The 18,967-nt window shown below is 35.4% G+C and overlaps 1 protein-coding gene across 5 annotated transcripts in view; it reads left to right on the top strand.

Annotated features, from left to right (window-relative positions):
• PALS1 (protein associated with LIN7 1, MAGUK p55 family member) overlaps window positions 1-18,967 on the top strand; it is a 104,754-nt gene that overhangs the window by 47,579 nt on the left and 38,208 nt on the right. For all 5 annotated transcript variants that reach the window (XM_079915066.1, XM_079915070.1, XM_079915068.1 and 2 more), the window contains 2 exons: window positions 3,511-3,719; window positions 18,547-18,624. In XM_079915066.1, the coding sequence (XP_079771192.1) occupies window positions 3,511-3,719; window positions 18,547-18,624 (287 nt within the window). The remainder of the gene's footprint in view (window positions 1-3,510; window positions 3,720-18,546; window positions 18,625-18,967) is intronic.

Here is an 18,967-nt window from a genome sequence, read left to right as displayed (position 1 = left end):
TTAAAAAAAAAAAAATATATATATATATATATATATATATATATATATATAAAAAATTAAAGAAGACACAGGAGATTCTGATTGTGTTTGAAGTAGAACTCAGGACATAAATATCTTTGTAAATTTCCTTAGTGATTCTCATAAATATCCTTGATTAAAAACCATTGTTCTGATACAGCAAGAAAATTTAGTACATTCTGCTTAAGACTGCAGGGATATTTATATAATCTCTGTAATTCTAGTCATTAAGGAAAATAATCTAGTAGAAAAATGGTCAAAAGATAAGGAGAAAATCGATGAAAGAAGAAATGTTAACCTTGTGAAGATACATTAAATGTCACTACTAGACAAAGAAATACGTTTTCCTAACCAGATCACCAAAAGTGAAAAATTTGGGCTGTTTGTAGAAACAGGCACTCAAGTTCTTTAGTGGTAGGAGTATGAGTTAGTACAAATCTGTAGGGCAGTTTGGCAATATGTATCAAAGTTTTAAATGTTTTTATTATTTGATAAGTAATTTTATCCTAAGAATGAATTCTAAAGACATTGGAAAATATCAGATTACAAAACAACATTTACAATGTGACCTCTATGGTTAGGATCAGCATTTTTTGCAAGTCTGAAAGGCTATATATATATAGTATGACAAAATAATACCGGTAGTTATATCTGAGAGGTATGACTACGATAAAAATTTTTTTTTTAAATGTCAGTATTTTAGTGTCTGTGGGTGGCTTTGGTACACAGAGATTATGTAGAAGTTTCTTTGTCTCTAAAATTTTAAATCTCCCTGGGCTTGAAGAGACATAGTAGGGAGTTTGTTACCTTCTGGGCTGTCTAAAGTTGCTTATTGATTTCATTCAGCAGTGAGATCCTGAAGCTCCTGATTTTCTCATTGCCCTGACAACCAGGCTGAGCCGCTTTAAACGATTACTGAAATTTAAAACAGAAGTCTCATTATCCACTCAGAAAGTCTATAGTCTCCTTAAGATTGTAGTCAATTACCTTAACTACTTTGTTGGTTTTGTAATTCTTTTTCCTTTTAAGATATTTAAATGTTTTCCTGTTTTGCTCTAAAGATACTTTAAGGCTATTGAATTCTTTATACTCGGGGAATTCTTTATACACTTAGGTAATTCTGTGGTAACTTCTTCGAATTTGATGAAATCTGACACTCCATATTCTTCCCCCACCCCAACTTTATTGAAGTATAGTTGGCAAAAAAATTTTATATATCTAAAGTGTACAATGTGATATTGTGAAATGTTTACCACAATTAAGTTGATTAACACATCCATCACCTCACATAGTTACCTTTTGTGTGTGTGGTGAGAACGCTTAAGATGTACTCTCAGCAAATTTCAGGTATACAATACAGTATTATTGACTCTAGTCACCATTGCTGTCCATTAGATCCTCAGAACTTATTCACCTTAAAACTGACAGTTTGTACTGTTTGAGCAACATCTTTAAATTTCCCCTATCTATATTCTGTCTACTCTTGTAGATAACATTAACTTATGGTTAAATTCTGGCTATTTCTCAAGTTTTATTTAGTTCTGGATCACAACTTCTTAGGTCATTCAAATGACAGTTTTGACTTTCAATTTTTTTTCCAGTTTTTTGGTACATTTTAAATTACTAAAGAGCATACATAATTTTTATAAGGAGAGCTAAAGCTGTTTTGATTTGGGGGGGAAAAGATAGGGAACTTCAGAATCAACAGAAGAGCTATTCTAACCTATAAAACATTTAACAACTGTTAACTGGTAGGATATAAGATAAATAAGAATGAGTAACTTTTCTACAGGTCCTGTGTGAAGAAAACTAACAGAAAGACTTAAACCAAGAGGTTTTCTGCTTTTTTTTTTTTTTAATGTGACTGTATAAGACACAGATATACACAGATACTATCTACTGAAAGTTTTTCCCAGAATCATTTACAGTTTTAATTTTAGTCAGCATCTCAATAGGTTTTTCTTTCTGGATGAATAGGAAATAGAGAGTGAGGAGGTATCTTAAAAATGATTCTGTAGCTCATTTGAAGTCAAGACATTTTTGAAAAAGTAATGAGCAAGTATTTGTCATATCAATATGAGCAAAGACTATAATACTATTGTAAGAAGATTGTGGTTCTGATAGACCAGTGGACTAGAAACAGACCCTGATATATGTAAGAATTTGGTGGTATCATAAATCAGTGGAAAAGGAGGGATTATTCAATAAATGGTGTTAGAATAATTGGTTAACCATTTGGAAGAAAAGAAATGAAGTTAAAATTTCCCCTCAAATCTATAACAAAATTCCAGATAGATTGAAGTTAACTACAAAATAGAAGCCATTAGAAAATTTAAATGTAGGTAAACATTTAATGACCTAGGGGAAGGAGTTTATAAGCTTAGACAGTGAAAGAAATCACACAGGGAAAGGTGGACCATTCTCAACACATAACAGCCGAAAACTTCTACAATAAAGGTACCACAAATGCAATTAACAGACAGATGGAAAAATTAGAAAACTATTTCGAGCAAATGTGACAAAGTGTATACATGTGCACATATCTACCTCTTGGGGGTCAGAGAGGAGATAAACTGTAGTTCTTAACCATTTTGGGATAACCCTCTTCCAGAAAAATGTATGTGCTGCACGTGCACACTAATGGGAACGTGCATATGTACACATGCCCCAGATTTTCAGTAAAATTTTAGGAGACTCACATGTTCATAGGAGTTCTATGAACCACAAAAGAAGTGCCTGAGTAAGCTTCAACCTCCCTGTTAAAGAAGTGGAAGGTTTTTAAAAATGGTAATTTTGAATATTGGTAAAAATATTGGTAATGGGATATAAATTAGTAAAACCTCCCTAGAAAACTCTTTGGCTTTTAAAATGTCAGAATCTTATTTAAAAATTCTGTTTCTTGGAATTATTTTAAGAAACACCAGAATCTCAGACATTTTTACTGTACATAGCAGTGATCATTATGTACAGAAATGCTCATTACTTATACTAGCAAAAAATTGGAAGCACCCTGAATGCTCAACTTAGTGTATTGGTTATTATAAGTTTTAGTTTAGACATATAATAGAACATCATGGAGCCATTATAAGTTTTTTAAAGACTGTTTGGTGATGTGGGAAAACAATGAAAATGCCCTGTTAAATGAAAAAAGGAAATGCAGTACGATTTTTTTTTTAAGTTGTTTCTAAGTGATGGGACTATTGGTGGTTTTAAATTTTTTATTCATTTATGTATTCTATCCTTCATTTATTTTTATAGTGATATGTATTAGTTCCATAATTAAAACACTCTTGAAAAAAAGTTATTCTGTTGTATAATTTTTAAAGTCTTACTTAAAAATCAGTAAAATGACAATGATTTGACACTCAAAAATATTTGCAAGTTTTGTTTTTCTTGAAAACTTTGTTATTGGTTCAAGAAATTTTATCTTAAAATACATGTGGAATTAAGACAGAAAATTAATTTTTGGATACCTTTTCCTTCTCCTACTAGAAGTGGAAGACCTGTTTTCTTCACTTAAACATATCCAACATACTTTGGTAGATTCTCAGAGCCAGGAGGATATTTCACTGCTTTTACAACTTGTACAAAATAAAGATTTCCAGAATGCATTTAAGATATACAACGCTGTCACAGTACACATGAACAAGGCCAGTCCTCCATTTCCTCTTATCTCCAATGCGCAAGACCTTGCACAAGAGGTATGTATTCTGAACGTCTCATTGACATATACAAAGTAATTGATAGTGATAGTAAGGCAGCGTTCTTGGAAAATACTGGTGTGAATATAAGGTTTGTTAGAATTACTGCTGATCACATGTTAATAATTTATTGTGTTAGGAAAAATTTGCTTACGTGTATTTTATCCTGAAAAAAATATATGCTTAGTTCACAGTCAGGGCTCTGTTTCATGAAGAGAATAGCATTAGGTTTGTATATACAACTACATATTTGCATAGTAAGAGAAATATTTGTCTAAATTACTAAAGGGGAAAAATTTTAATGTAGTATAGTTTTATTTTAAGCATTATACATTATAAACTGAGATAAATTAATACTGATGAGATTAAATTATATTTGATAATCAGGTATCATAAATATGTAACTTCTAAGATTTGTTACTTGTAGGTATTTTGAAGTTTTTCCTCTATAGTTACTGTATAGAAGGTCCAAAATAATTAAATTTTAATGTACAGTGAGAGTATCTCATGTTAACATGCTGATATTTAAGTTCTAGTGTCTGCTGCTTGTTGATGTTTAGTGTTCAATGTGTTTTGCAAACATTTTATTTTATTTATTTTAAAAAGTATTTGTTTGGCTGCACCGGGTCTTAGTTGCAGCACGTGGCATCTTTAGTTGTGGTGTGTGGGATCTTTAGTTGCGGCATGCAGGATCTAGTTCCCTGACTGGGGATCGAACCTGGGCCCCCTGCATTGGGAGCACAGAGTCTTAACCACTGGACCACCAGGGAAGTCCCTCTGCAAACATATTTTAAATTGAAGGTTTTAAAAGGATGTAAGTAAGCCATCTCCTATTTTTGGGGGGTGGACACTCTGTCATTATTACAGGATTTTAAGTTATTTTAAAATGAATAATTCTGGAAGCCCATCAGGTAAATCTATTTCACTGAACCCAGACACAAAACAGAAAATGGGCTGAGGGAAGGGTAGGACTTCCAGAGCTACAGACACGTAAAATAGGTTAGGAGGCACTTTTTGAATTAGCACAGAATGTATTTTCTTCATTTAGATGCTTACAGTGAGCGAAGGTCCTATGTGCAAGAGTGGCAGAGAGAAGTCTCATGTTGCTCAGGATAGGAGTGTGACCTAGGGACCTGTTTCTAGAGGGGAAATTTCCCATCTGCTAGTTAAAAGACCTAGTTGAGACCTATTCTTTGTGCTCATTTTTTATTATTGAAATTAAATATGCAGAATTTTTCATTAATAAATTATCCCTGTAGTTTTACTTATAGTTTAAATGGGTTTCCTGAAAATTCCTTATAGAGATTGAAATAGCTGACAGTACTTTGATCTTATTTATTCACAAATATAGTATAACTTTTATTGTGTAGGGTTGGGAGGAATACATAATAGATAATTGTAATCCTTCTCTTCCCATTTAGGAGGAAGGTTTGTCCAGCTAGGTATTGGGGCTTTGTTTTGCTAAGAACAGTAGGTAGAAAAGAGAATGATATAAGCAAGAGAGATTTAAATTGCTCCATTGGAAGAAAGTGACACAACATAAAGGCTGGAAGGAAAGGAAAAAAAAAGGAGGCAACGTAGCTTTAAAGGGTTTTAGGAGTTCAGAGGCAAAGAACTAGAAGTGGCTTAAAGAGTAATGCTTTGAGAGAGAAAGAAATGGTTAAAAAGGACTTTAAAAACTCAATTTTCAATATTAGATTTAGCACAGTTAACATGTACATGGTTCACAATTGTAAAAGTATTGATTCTATATCAAGGAGATTTTCTCAAAGTTTGCTTTCACAGCCTTCAGTAATACTTGAGAATTGTATTGCTTTGGTGGTGGTGGGATAGTAGGTGATTAGTGACATTGGGCAGAGACTGGTCTTAAAATGAGTGCAAAATGACTAACCTAGTTGGGGCAACAACATACGGTTGTGCTACAAAGTGAATGACTTCCCCTGGAGTTGTGCATGCACAACTGTGTGGCAGCCCTGACTTGACAGTGCATAACATGTGAGAAAAGGATGTACTTGGAACTCATCAAAGAAGAGTGTTAAATCTGATAACAAAATTCTGAAGGTTAAATGGACTCATTGCTTTTATTTTACAGCTGGAAAAGCTTAACAATCACCTTATTCAACCCTTCTGTTTTATGTTTCTGAATTTTGAGGCCAGGTGAAGTTTTGTGACTGGGATGAGACTAACTAGGCTATTCATATGCTCATTGCCTAATTTTTTGCTTTTTAGCATTCATCATTCCAGCTTTTTTCATATACAGTATTTAAAGGAAGAAATTACTTCATGTTTCAGTTAGTATATCATTTTTAAATGGAAATTTAATCCAAGTAAGTAAAAAAAACTCAAGAATTTGATGAAAGAATGTCTTAACACATTAGGAAGTGTTCTTTGTTTTTATAGCTTAAAATATCAGTTAAACATTAAATATCATATAATAGATAATACAGCTTCTGAAAACTTCAGATACTGAGATCCAGATTATATCTTTGACAATCCAGGATACTCATTAATAAATGTAAAACAAGTTTTTTGATCATTTTTAAAGTGCTTTTATCAAGAAAAGGTTGAGAACCTGGGTTTCGTTAAATGAACTTTTGCTTATCCAGTAAAAATGCAAGCCAACAAACTACAAAATGGTATTTGATTATTTGATTTTGAGATATTGAGGTATATACGTGTATAAGTATATATATAACAAAAACTTGCATCCAAAAGAACTGTCGCGAATTAACAAGAAAGAGACTACTTAGTTTTTTTTTAATGGGCAAAGGACTTGAACAGACGCTTCACAAAAAGAGGAAACCCCAACAGCCAGTAAGTATGAAAAGTCCAGCATCGTTAGCTAATAGAGAAATGCGAATTAAAACAAAATGAGAGACTACCGCATAGACACCAAAATGACTAAAAAAATTTTTGAAAGATTGGCAATGTTAAATCTTAATGAACTTACGGAGGAACTGAAACTCTGATAATGTTACTGGTGGAGTATAAATTGGTACTGCCACTTTGGAAAATGTTTGGAAATGTCTGCTAAAGCTGAAGTACCTACATCTGTGACCCAACATTTTTATGTCTGGGTATGTACCTGAGAGAGATGAAAACATATCCACACAAAGGCTTAAGCATAAACGTTCATAGCAGCCAGATAATCATTAGAAGCTGGAAGGAGCCCAGATGCACATCAACCAGTGAAAATTGAGTTAGACTCTCACTGTGGAAGAAAAATGAGTTAACAATCACAATCTAATGAGAAGTACTATGGTGGCAGTATGAAAAAGGTACCAAGAGCATAATGAGATGTGCCTACTTCAGTAGGGGTTGGGGAGAGGCAGACATGGCAGAGGAGGAGATTTGGGAGGAAGGAAGAAACAGAAAATTTAATATGCTAAGTCTTGAAGGACAGTTGGGAATTTACCTGAAAGCCCAAGAAAGAAGAAAAGCCTTTCCACTGGCAAAGGTTCAAAGATAGTAGTGACTGAGAGAGCATGGCATATTTATTGCACAATGAGTAAGGAGTAGGATATGATTTTCAAGATAGAGTCCAGATCCTGAAGGCCAGATAAGCCATATTAATAAGTTTAAATTTTCTTACGATGGATCCACATTGGTAAACATTTTAAAATAATTAAATTACATGAATAGATGAAAGGAGAAAACCATATGATCAACTTGATGCAGAAAAGACATCTGAAAAAAAATTAATACCTTTTCCTTGATAATGAGAATTCTTAGAAAACCAGGTACATTTTGTTAACTTGATAAAGAACAATATCAGAAACTAATAGGGAGCATCTTACCTAATGATGAAACACCCAACATGTTGCTTTTTTTTTTTTTTTTTTAAATTTTTGTCTGCATTGGATCTTTGTTGCTGCGCGTGGGCTTTCTCTAGTGGCAGTGAGCAGGGGCTGCTCTTCATTGCGGTGCACGGGCTTCTCATTGCGGTGGCTTCTCTTGTTGTGGAGCACAGGCTCTAGGCGCGTGGGCTTCAGTAGTTGTGGCACACAGGCTAAGTAGTTGTGGCCTCAGGCTCTAGAGCGCAGGCTCAGTAGTTGTGGTGCACGGGCTTAGTTGCTCCATGGCATGTGGGATCTTCCCAGACCAGGGCTCGAACACGTGTTCCCTGCATTGGCAGGCAGATTTTTAACCACTGTGCCACCAGGGAAGTCCCCAGCATGTTGCTTTTTAAGCCTGGAATAATAAAAGGAATCTACAGACTCTCACCACTAGTATTCAACATTTTTCTGGAGGTACTAGCTAGTGCAGTAAAACAACAAAAAGTCATGAAATATAATGTTGTAGGGGAACAGGGAAAATGTGAATAAGTTTAATTAGTTACTTTGAAAAACTAAAACCTTGATTCATTTGGTAGTCAACATGAGGCCTATTAAAGCATAGATAAAATGTGTATACACACAGATATCCTATTTGAAAATGCAGGTAAAGAGATATTGAGAGAAATAATAAATTATTAACAAGGCTATCTCTGGGTGGTGGATATATAGGTAATTTTCTTGTTTAGATGTTGATGTGTTTCTCAAATTTAATACACAAAAGCCACTAAAGGAGAGTTCAAAGCAAGAAATTTATAAGTGATTGCAGAGCTACCGAAGGATTTTAAACAAGAGTTTGATATAAACAGGCTTCCAGTTTAAAGTATTATTCTGATAACATTGTGGGAGATGTGTGAGATCAAGAATGGAGTCCGGCGTAGAGTATGGAGGCTAGTGTAATTGTCCAGATGTAAGATTTTGAACAGCCATTGAACATGAAGTGAAGAAATATTTCAGTAGGAAATTAGGGCTTCCCTGTGGTGCGGTGGTTAAGAATCCGCCTGCCAATGCAGGAGACACGGGTTTGAGCCCTGGTCTGGGAAGATCGCACATGCCACGGAGCAGCTAAGCCCATGCGCCACAACTACGGAGACTGCGCTCTGGAGCCTGTGTGCCACAACTGCTGGAGCCCACGCACCTGGAGCCTGTGCTCTGCAACAAGAGAGGCCACCGCAATGAGAAGCCTGCTCACTGCAACGAAGAGTAGCCCCCGCTCACTGCAACTAGAGAAAACCCGCGTGCAGCAATGAAGACCCAACGCAGTAAAAAATAAACAAATTAATTAATTAAAAAAATAATTAGTATCAAATTGAAATAGTTATATTGTTATAAAACAGTATGACTAGCATGATCTCATTCTGGTAAAAGTAAGAAGTAAAGGATATACACAAAGATTTTCTCATGGTTATGAGGTTATGGGTGTATTGTTTTTGATAACCAACTTTATTGAGATATAATTTACATACACTTAAAATTGGTATGCTTCATTATATAGTTCAATATTTTTGGCACATGTATACACCTGTGTAATCTACCACCACAATCAAGTTATAGAAACATCCGTGAATGCATAAAGCTCCCTTAATTTCTTTTGTAGACAGTAACCACTTCCCACTCCCCAGACCCTGGGCAGCCAGTGATCTGTTTTCTGTTTTTACAGATTTGCCTTTTCTGGAAATTTCATATAAATGGAATAAAATAATATGTAGTCTTTTATATCTGACTTGTTTTGTTTAGTATAATGTTTTTCAGATTCATCAGTGTGTTGCATGTATTTAGTAGTTTGAACTTCTTGTTGAGTAGTATTCCATCGTATGCATATCCTACAGTTTGTTTAACCACTTTCCTATTGGTGGATATTTAGGTTATTTCCATTTTATTATTCTAGCAGATGTGTAACAGTATCTTGTTTTAGTTTGCATTTCCATATGTTGAGCATTTTTTCATAAGCTGTTTCCCTATCTTCTTTTGGAAAATATTTTGATCTTTTTCCCATTTTAAAAATCATATTGTAAATTTTATTGAGTTGTAAGAGTTCTTAATGTACTCTAGTTACAAGTCCTCCTGTCAGATGTGTATCTCTTGGTGAATATTTTGGTAAAAACAAGTATAAGAATATAGGAGGATATATACCAAATGATTCTCCCTAGGTTTGGGGATTATGGTGAGTTTTATTTCCTTCTTTTGGATTATCTATTTTCTGATTTTTCACATTTAACATATACCATTTCTGTAATTTAAAAAAATTAGTTTAAAATGCTCTGAAGGAAAATAGAGAAGGTATTTTAGCTAGAGAAGAGTACAAGATCAAGAGAGAACTTTTTTTTTAAAGATAAGAGATTAGAGCATTTTTATAGCCTAATGGAAAGGAGCCAGTATGATGTAAGAATAGCCTTTTAATTCCTTAGGCCTTTGTAGAAGTAGCTCATGTTGTATGTTGACACTAAAATAGGCAGCAACTGGATTAATAGGGGAAGGAAATAAACACTTAACAGGAGTTGAAATTTCTTTAGAAGGGGCTATCTGAGAGGTGCTAGGAACTGATTTAAAAGTAAAAATAGGAGGGAATTCCCCTGCAGTCCAGTGGTTAGGACTTGGCACTTTCACTGCCATGGCCCCAAGTTCCATCCCTGGTCGGGGAACTAAGATCCTGCAAGCCGTGCAGTGCAGCCAAAATAAATAAATAAATAAAAAGGTAAAGATAGGAAAAAAGTGTCTATACACAAAATTATTGAGTTGACTTTGTACATTTTGTTCAAAGTGCATTTCTAATCCAAAATCTTCTTTCTCTCTCAGGATTACTTTCTTAGGGACTATAAATTTCATTTTAAATTAACTGGGATATGATATATTTAAAAAAGAAAAGTACCCTATTTTAAAAATCAGCATTTAATTATTCACAGTTTTGGATTACTGCACTCGACCATTAGTAAGACTTTAATCGAATTCTTGCAAAACATAATAATTGCTATGCCCCCCTGTTTATACATATAGAACTTTACATTTAGAAACATGTTTTTCTAGGTACCAAAACCAGAGGACAGGCTAATTTTGATGCTGTCATTGCTATGATCTACTTGTGGTCAAATTAGTTAATCCCAAAATTATCATCTCTTAGGTTTGATAGGGGAATTACTTTAAAAATTATTTAAAATAACCATAAGAGGTATTAGAGAATTACTAGATTCCTGTTCTAATCATGAGTTACTTTTTTTAAAATTAATTAATTTAATTTTGGCTGCGTTGGCTCTTTGCTGCTGTGCACAGGCTTTCTCTAGATGCGGCAAGAGGGGGCTACTCTTTGTTGCGGTGCATGGGCTTCTCACTGAGGTGGCTTCTCTTGTTGTGGAGCACGGGCTTTAGGCGCGTGAGTTTCAGTAGTTTTAGCACCGGGCTCAGCAGTTGTGGCTCCGTGGACTCTAGAGTACAGGCTCAGTTGTTGTGGTGCACAGGCTTAGTTGCTTCGCGGCATGTGGGATCTTCCTAGACCAGGGATTGAACCTGTGTCCCCCACACCGGCAGGCAGATTCTTAACCAGTACGCCACCAGGGAAGTCCCAATCATGAGTTAGTTTTATTAAAAAATTATACTATATATTAATTTACTTCTATATGTTTTCATTGATGATGATAATTTTGGCTTTGTTAATCTGCATTGCTGCAAAGTGCTCTTTTTGGTACTTGAGTTACGAAGCACAGAAAGGAAGAAAATCAGAGGTATTAATAGTGAAAACATATATAGTATAATCTTTGAGGAAAACTAGTCCACAGAGCAAATTTTTACCTTTAAATATTTATGGTAGAAAAAAAGATGGAAAATAATTCGACTGAACATACAGCTCAAGTGATTAGAAATTGAAAAGGGAAATAAACTAAAGCAGAAAAAAGGAATTAAATTATTTAAATGGAAAGAACAATAGATTTAACATCAAAAGCTGGTTTTTTGACAAGTACAAGAAAATAGAGAAACCTTTGACCAGTTAGAGGAAGAAAAAATACTAATAACATTAGGAAAGAAAAAAGAAGCATAGATGCAAACACAGGAGAGTAAAAAATTATAATTGCAACTTTATGTCACTAAATGTGAAAGTGCTGTCAGGTGGGTGGCTTTTGTAAGAAAATGTAAATTGCCGAAAGTGACTTAAGAAAAGGTAACCAAAAAAAGTAGTAACTATAGATAAAATTGAAAGTTGGAAATCCACCCCTAAAATAAACTACCAGGCCCAGATAATTTTACAAGCTCTATAAAAACATTAAGGAACATATGAGTCTTACGTTAAATAAACTGTTTTCATGTATAAATGTTGACTATTTCCCAGCTCATTGTGCTAGAATAGTATAGATACTAAAAACAGTAGTTCTGTAACCAGTGTATACGACTATGCTCACCAAGTCTCTAATCCAGTTTATGAACATTAATATAGAAATCTTAAAATGTGAGTAACTCACATCTAGAAATATATTAAGGTAATAATTTACTATGTGCTAGGTAGTGTGCTAAGCAGTTTATGTGGATTATCTCAATCTTTTAAGAACCTTACATTGTAGGCGCCAATCTACAGGTGAGGAAACAAAGACTAAAAAAAATTCTTCATAATCAAGTGGAGTTTATCCTAGGAGTGCAAGAATTGCTTGACTTGGGTAAATTTTTTAATGTGATTCACTGTAGTATGGTGGTTGTTTCATTACTCCAATATAAATTCATATGTTAGTCTGTAACTCTTTAAAATGTCATCTCTGATTTAAAATGTAGTTACATAAACATATGATTAAAACACTATAAAATAGCAACATAACTGTTAGAACAGTTCTTCCCTTATATAATCATTATTAGTCTCTTTTACATAGTATGTTTGCAGAAATTTTCAAGAAGGAAATACCTCATTCATAGGCATAAATAAAAATGCTATTGTCAATCAGGTAACAAGATTGAAAACTCTGTGAGAAAAAAATACTTTTTTAAGTTATAATTCTCTTTAGTGCTTTTCTTTCTTACAAGTAGTTTTTACAATTTTTTTTTGAATTTTTATTTTATTTATTTTTTTAAGCAGCAGGTTCTTATTAGCTATCCATTTTATACATATTAGCGTATATATGTCAATCCCAATCTCCCAATTCATCACACACACACCCCACCACCACTTTCCCCCCTTGGTGTCCATATGTTTGTCCTCTACATCTGTGTCTCAATTTCTGCCCTGCAAACCAGTTCATCCGTACCATTTTTCTAGGTTCCATATATATGCGTTAATATACGATATTTGTTTTTCTCTTTCTGATTTATTTCACTCTGTATGACAGTCTGTAGATCCATCCGTGTCTCTAAAAATGACCAAATTCTGTTCCTTTTTATGGCTGAGTAATATTCCATTCTGTATATGTACCACATCTTCTTTATCCATTCGTCTGTCGATGGGCATTTATGTTGCTTCCATGACCTGGCTATTGTAAATACTGCTGCATTGAACATTGGGGTGCATGTGTCTTTTTGAATTATGGTTTTCTCAGGGTATATGTCCAGTAGTGGGATTGCTGGGTCATATGGTAGTTCTATTTTTAGGTTTTTAAGGAACCTCCATACTGTTCTCCATAGTGGCTACATCAATTTACATTCCCACCAACAGTGCAGGAGGGTTCCCTTTTCTCCACACCCTCTCCAGCATTTGTTGTTTGTAGATTTTCTGATGATGCCCATTCTAACTGGTGTGAGGTGATACCTCATTGTAGTTTTGATTTGCATTTCTCTAATAATTAGTGATGTTGAGCAGCTTTTCATGTGCTTCTTGGCCATCTGTATGTCTTCTTTGGAGAAATGTCTATTTAGGTCTTCTGCCCATTTTTGGATTGGGTTGTTTGATTTTTTAATATCAAGCTGCATGAGCTGTTTATATATTTTGGAGATTAATCCTTTGTCTGTTGATTGGTTTGCAAATATTTTCTCCCATTCTGAGGGTTGTCTTTTCGTCTTGTTTATAGTTTCCTTTGCTGTGTAAAAGCTTTTAAGTTTCATTAGGTCCCATTTGTTTATTTTTGTTTTTATTTCCATTACTCTAGGAGGTGGGTCAAAAAAGATCTTGCTGTGATTTATGTCAAAGAGTGTTCTTCCTTTGTTTTCCTCTAAGAGTTTTTACAGGGTCCAGTCTTACATTAACATTTCTAATCCATTTTGACTTTATTTTTGTATATGGTGTTAGAGAGCGTTCTAATTTCATTATTTTATATGTAGCTGTCCAGTTTTCCCAGCACTACTTATTGAAGAGACTGTCTTTTCTCCACTGTATATCCTTGCCTCCTTTGTCATAGATTAGTTGGCCATAGGTGTGTGAGCTTATCTCTGGGCTTCCTATCCTGTTCCATTGATCTGTATTGCTGTTTTTGTGCCAGTACCATATTGTCTTGATTACTGTAGCTTTGTAGTATAGTCTGAGGTCAGGGAGTCTGATTCCTCCAGCTCCGTTTTTTTCCCTCAAACAGCTTTGGCTATTCGGGGTCTTTTGTGTATCCATACAAATTTTAGGATTTTTGGTTCTAGTTCTGTAAAAAATGCCATTGGTAATTTGATAGGGATTGCATTGAATCTATAGATTGCTTTGGGTAGTATAGTCATTTTCACAATATTGATTCTTCCAAGAACATGGCATATCTCTCCATCTGTTTGTATCATCTTTAATTTCTTTCATCAGTGTCTTACAGTTTTCTGCATACAGGTCTTTTGTCTCCCTAGGTAGGTTTATTCCTAGGTATTGTATTCTTTTTGTTGCAGTGGTAAATGGGAGTGTTTCCTTAATTTCTCTTTCAGAGTTTTCATCATTAGTGTATAGGAATGCAAGAGATTTCTGTGCATTAATTTTGTATCCTGCAACTTTACCAAATTCATTGATTAGCTCAAGAAGTTTTCTGGAGGCATCTTTAGGATTCTCCATGTATAGTATCATGTCATCTGCAAACAGTGACAGTTTTACTTCTTCTTTTCCAATTTGTATTCCTTTTATTTCTTTTTCTTCTCTGATTGCCATGGCTGGGACTTCCAAAACTATGTTGAATAATAGTGGCGAGAGTGGACATCCTTGTCTTGTTCCTGATCTTAGAGGAAATGCTTTCAGTTTTTCACCATTGAGAATGATGTTTGCTCTGGGTTTGTTGTATATGCCCTTTATTATGTTGAGGTAGGTTCCCTCTATGGACACTTTCCGGAGAGTTTGTATCATAAATGGTTGTTGAATTTTGTCAAAAGCTTTTTCTGCATCCATTGAGATGATCATATAGTTTTTCTTCTTCAGTTTGTTAATATGGTGTATCACATTGATTGATTTGCGTATATTGAAGAATCCTTGCATCCCTGCGATAAATCCCACTTGATTGTGGTGTATGGTCCTTTTAATGTGTTGTTGGATTCTGTTTGCTAGTATTTTGTTGAGGATTTTTCCTTCTGTATTCATCAGTGATATTGGTTTGTGATTTTCTTTTTTTGTAGTATCTTTGTCTGGTTTTGGTATCAGGGTGATGGTGGCCTTATAGAATGAGTTTGGAAATGTTCCTTCCTCTGCATTTTTTTGAAGAGTTTGAGAAGGATGGGTGTTAGCTCTTCTCTAAATGTTTGATAGAATTCACCTGCGAAGCCATCTGGTCCTGGACCTTGGTTTGTTGGAAGATTTGTAATCACAGTTTCAATTTCATTACTTGTGATTGGTCTGTTCATATTTTCTATTACTTCCTGGTTCAATCTTGGAAGCTTATACCTTTCTAAGAATTTTTCCATTTTTTCCAGGTTGTCCATTTTATTGGCATAGAGTTACTTGTAGTAGTCTCTCATGATGTTTTGTATTTCTGCGGTGTCTGTTGTAACTTCTCCTTTTTCATTTCTAATTTTATTGATTTGAGTCCTCTCCCTCTTTTTCTTGATGAGTCTGGCTAATGGTTTATCAATTTTGTTTATCTTCTCAGAGAACCAGCTTTTAGTTTTATTGTTCTTTGCTATTGTTTTCTTTGTTTCTATTTCATTTACTTCTGCTCTGATCTTTATGACTTCTTTCCTTCTACTAACTTTGGGTTTTGTTTGTTCTTCTTTCTCTAGTTCCTGTAGGTGTAAGGTTAGATTGTTTATTTGAGATTTTTCTTCTTCTTGAGGTGGGATTGTATTGCTATAAACTTCCCTCTTAGAACTGCTTTTGCTGCATCCCATAGCTTTTGGATCATCATGTTTTCTTTGTCATTTGTCTCTAGGTATTTTTGATTTCCTCTTTGATTTCTTCAGTGATCTCTTGGTTATTTACTAACGTATTGTTTAGCCTCCATGTGTTTGTGTTTTTTTTGTGTTTTTTTTTCCCTGTAATTGATTTGTAATCTCATAGCATTGTGGTCAGAAAAGATGCTTGATATGATTTCAGTTTTCTTAAATTTACTGAGGCTTGATTTGTGACCCAAGATGTTATCTATCCTGGAGAATGTTCTGTGTGCACTTGAGAAGAAAGTGTAATCTGCTGTTTTTGGATGGAATGTCCTACAAATGTCAGTTAAATCTGTCTGGTCTGTTGTGTCATTTAAAGCTTGTGTTTCCTTATTAATTTTCTATTTGGATGATCTATCCATTGGTGTAAGTGAGGTGTTAACGTTCCCCACTATTATTGTGTTATTGTCGATTTCCTCTTTTATAGCTGTCAGCAGTTGCCTTATGTATTGATGTGCCCCTATGTTGGGTGCATATATATTTATAATTGTTATATCTTCTTGGATTGATCCATTGATCATTATGTAGTGTGCTTCCTTGTCTCTTGTAACATTCTTTATTTTAAAGTCTATTTTATCTGATATGAGTATTGCTACTCCAGCTTTCTTTTGATTTCCATTTGCATGGAATATCTTTTTCCATCCCCTCACTTTCAGTCCGTATGTGTCCCTAGGTCTGAAGTGGGTCTCTTGTAGACAGCATATAGATGGGTCTTGTTTTTGTATCCATTCAGCGAGCCTGTGTCTTTTGGTTGGAGCATTTAATCTGTTCACGTTTAAGGTAATTATGAATATGTATGTTCCTGTTACCATTTTCTTAATTGATATGGGTTTGTTTCTGTAGGTCCTTTTCTTCTCTTGTGTTTCCTGCTTAGAGAAGTTCCTTTAGCATTTGTTGTAGAGCTGGTTTGGTGGTGCTGAATTCTCTTAGCTTTTGCTTGTCTGTAAAGCTTTTGATTTCTCCGTTGAATCTGAATGAGATCCTTGCTGGGTATAGTAATCTTCGTTGTAGGTTCTTCCCTTTCATCACTTTAAATATATCATCCCACTCTGTTCTGGCTTATAGAGTTTCTGCTGAGAAATCAGCTGTTAACCTTATGGGAGTTCCATTGTATGTTACTTGTCGTTTTTCCCTTGCTGCTTTCAATAATTTTTCTTGGTCTTCAATTTTTGTCAATTTGATTACAATGTGTCTCGGCATGTTTCTCCTTGGGTTTATCCTGCTTGGGACTCTCTACGCTTCCGGAGAGTGGCTATTTCTTTTCCCATGTTAGGGAAGTTTTCGACTATAATCTCTTCCAATATTTTTTCGGGTCCTTTCTCTCTCTCTTCTCCTTCTGGGACCCCTATAATGCGAATGTTGGTGTGTTTAATGTTGTCCCAGAGGTCTCTTAGGCTGTCTTCATTTCTTTTCAGTCTTTTTTCTGTTCTGTGGCAACGAATTCCACCATTCTGTCTTCCACGTCATTTGTCCGTTTTTCTGCCTCCATTATTCTGCTATTGATTCCTTCTAGCTTATTTTTCATTTCACTTATTGTGTTGTTCATCTCTGTTTGTTTGTTCTTTAATTCTTCTAGGTCTTTGTTAAACATTTCTTGCATCTTCTCAATCTTTGCCTCCATTCTTTTTCTGAGGTCCTGGATCATATTCACTGTCATTATTCTGAATTCTTTTTCCAGAAGTTTACCTATCTTCACTTCATTTAGTTGTTTTTCTGCGGTTTTCTCTTGTTGCTTCATCTGGTACATAGCTCTCTGCCTTTTTCATCTTGTCTTTCCGTGAATGTGGTTTTTGTTCCACAGGCTGCAGGATTGTAGTTCTTCTTGCTTCTGCTGTCTGCCCTCTGCTGGATGAGGCTGTCTAAGAGGCTTGTGCAAGTTTTCTGATGGGAGGGACTAGTGGTGGGTAGAGCTGGGTGTTGCTCTGGTGTGCAGAGCTCAGTAAAATTTTAATCTGCTTGTCTGCTGATGGGTGAGGCTGGGTTCCCTCCCTGTTGGTTGTTTGGCCTGAGGCAACCCAACACTGGAGCCTACCTGGCTCTTTGGTGTGGCTAATGGCAGACTCTGGGAGGGCTCACGCCAGGGAGTACTTCCCAGACCTTCTGCTGCCAGTGTCCTTGTCCTCACAGTGAGCCACAGCCACCCCCTGCTTCTGCAGGAGACCCTCCAACACTAGCAGGTAGGTCTGGTTCAGTCTCTTATGGTGTCACTGCTCCTTCCCCTGGGTCCCAATGGGCACACTACTTCGTGTGTGCCCTCCAAGAGTAGAGTGTCTGTTACCCCTAGTCCTGTGGAAGTCCTGCAATCAAATCCTGCTAGCCTTCAAAGTTTGATTCTCTAGGAATTCCTCCTCCCTTTGCTGTACCCCAAGGTTGGGAAGCCTGACGTGGGGCTCAGAACCTTTACTCTCGTGGGTGGAGTTGTGTGGTATAAGTGTTCTCCAGTTTGTGAGTCACCCACCCAGCAGTTATGGGATTTGATTTTATTGTGATTGGGCCCCTCCTGCTGTCTCATTGTGGCTTCTCCTTTGTCTTTGGATGTGGTGTATCTTTTTTGGTGAGTTCCAGTGTCTTCCTGTCAATGATCGTTCAGCAGTTAGCTGTGATTCTGGTGCTCTCGGAAGAGGGAGCGAGCACACATCCTTCTACTCCACCATCTTGAACCCGTTTTCCAGTTTTTACAATTTTAAATCGTACCTTTTAAAAAAAAAATCTTTATAAATGCTAGTGATAGTTTTTATAACCTAGGAAGAATATTCTTTGTTTCTTAGGTACAAAGTGTTTTGAAGCCAATCCACCAGAAGGAAGGACAAGAATTAACTGCTTTGCTGAATGCTCCACATATTCAGGTAGAAAATGGAGAGAGCATCACATGTGTGGTTTTTCCAGCATCCAAAATCACTTTGAATCAGAGTCTCTTGGGCTAAAAGGGACCTCAAATATTAACGTAGCCTGTTTTGATTGCTTACAACTTCCACTGCAGAATAATTATTGTTGGATTATATATTTTTGTACTTAAAGTTAACCACATTATTTTTGAAACAACTTCTTATTCTTTACAAATTCCTCCCTTTTTTGGTCATATTTTTCCATACATTTTAATTATCTGTGATGTTGGACCCTTGAGGTAATTTTGTTTTTTATGAAGTTTAATAAGCATTTTAGACTTTGATAACTCATCCCAGAGTATTC

This window comes from Stenella coeruleoalba, assembly GCF_951394435.1.
Source record: "Stenella coeruleoalba genome assembly, chromosome: 2".
Lineage (NCBI taxonomy): Eukaryota > Metazoa > Chordata > Mammalia > Artiodactyla > Delphinidae > Stenella > Stenella coeruleoalba.
The sequence above is the reverse complement of the archived record's forward strand: the minus strand, read 5'-3'. Positions and strand labels throughout refer to the sequence as shown.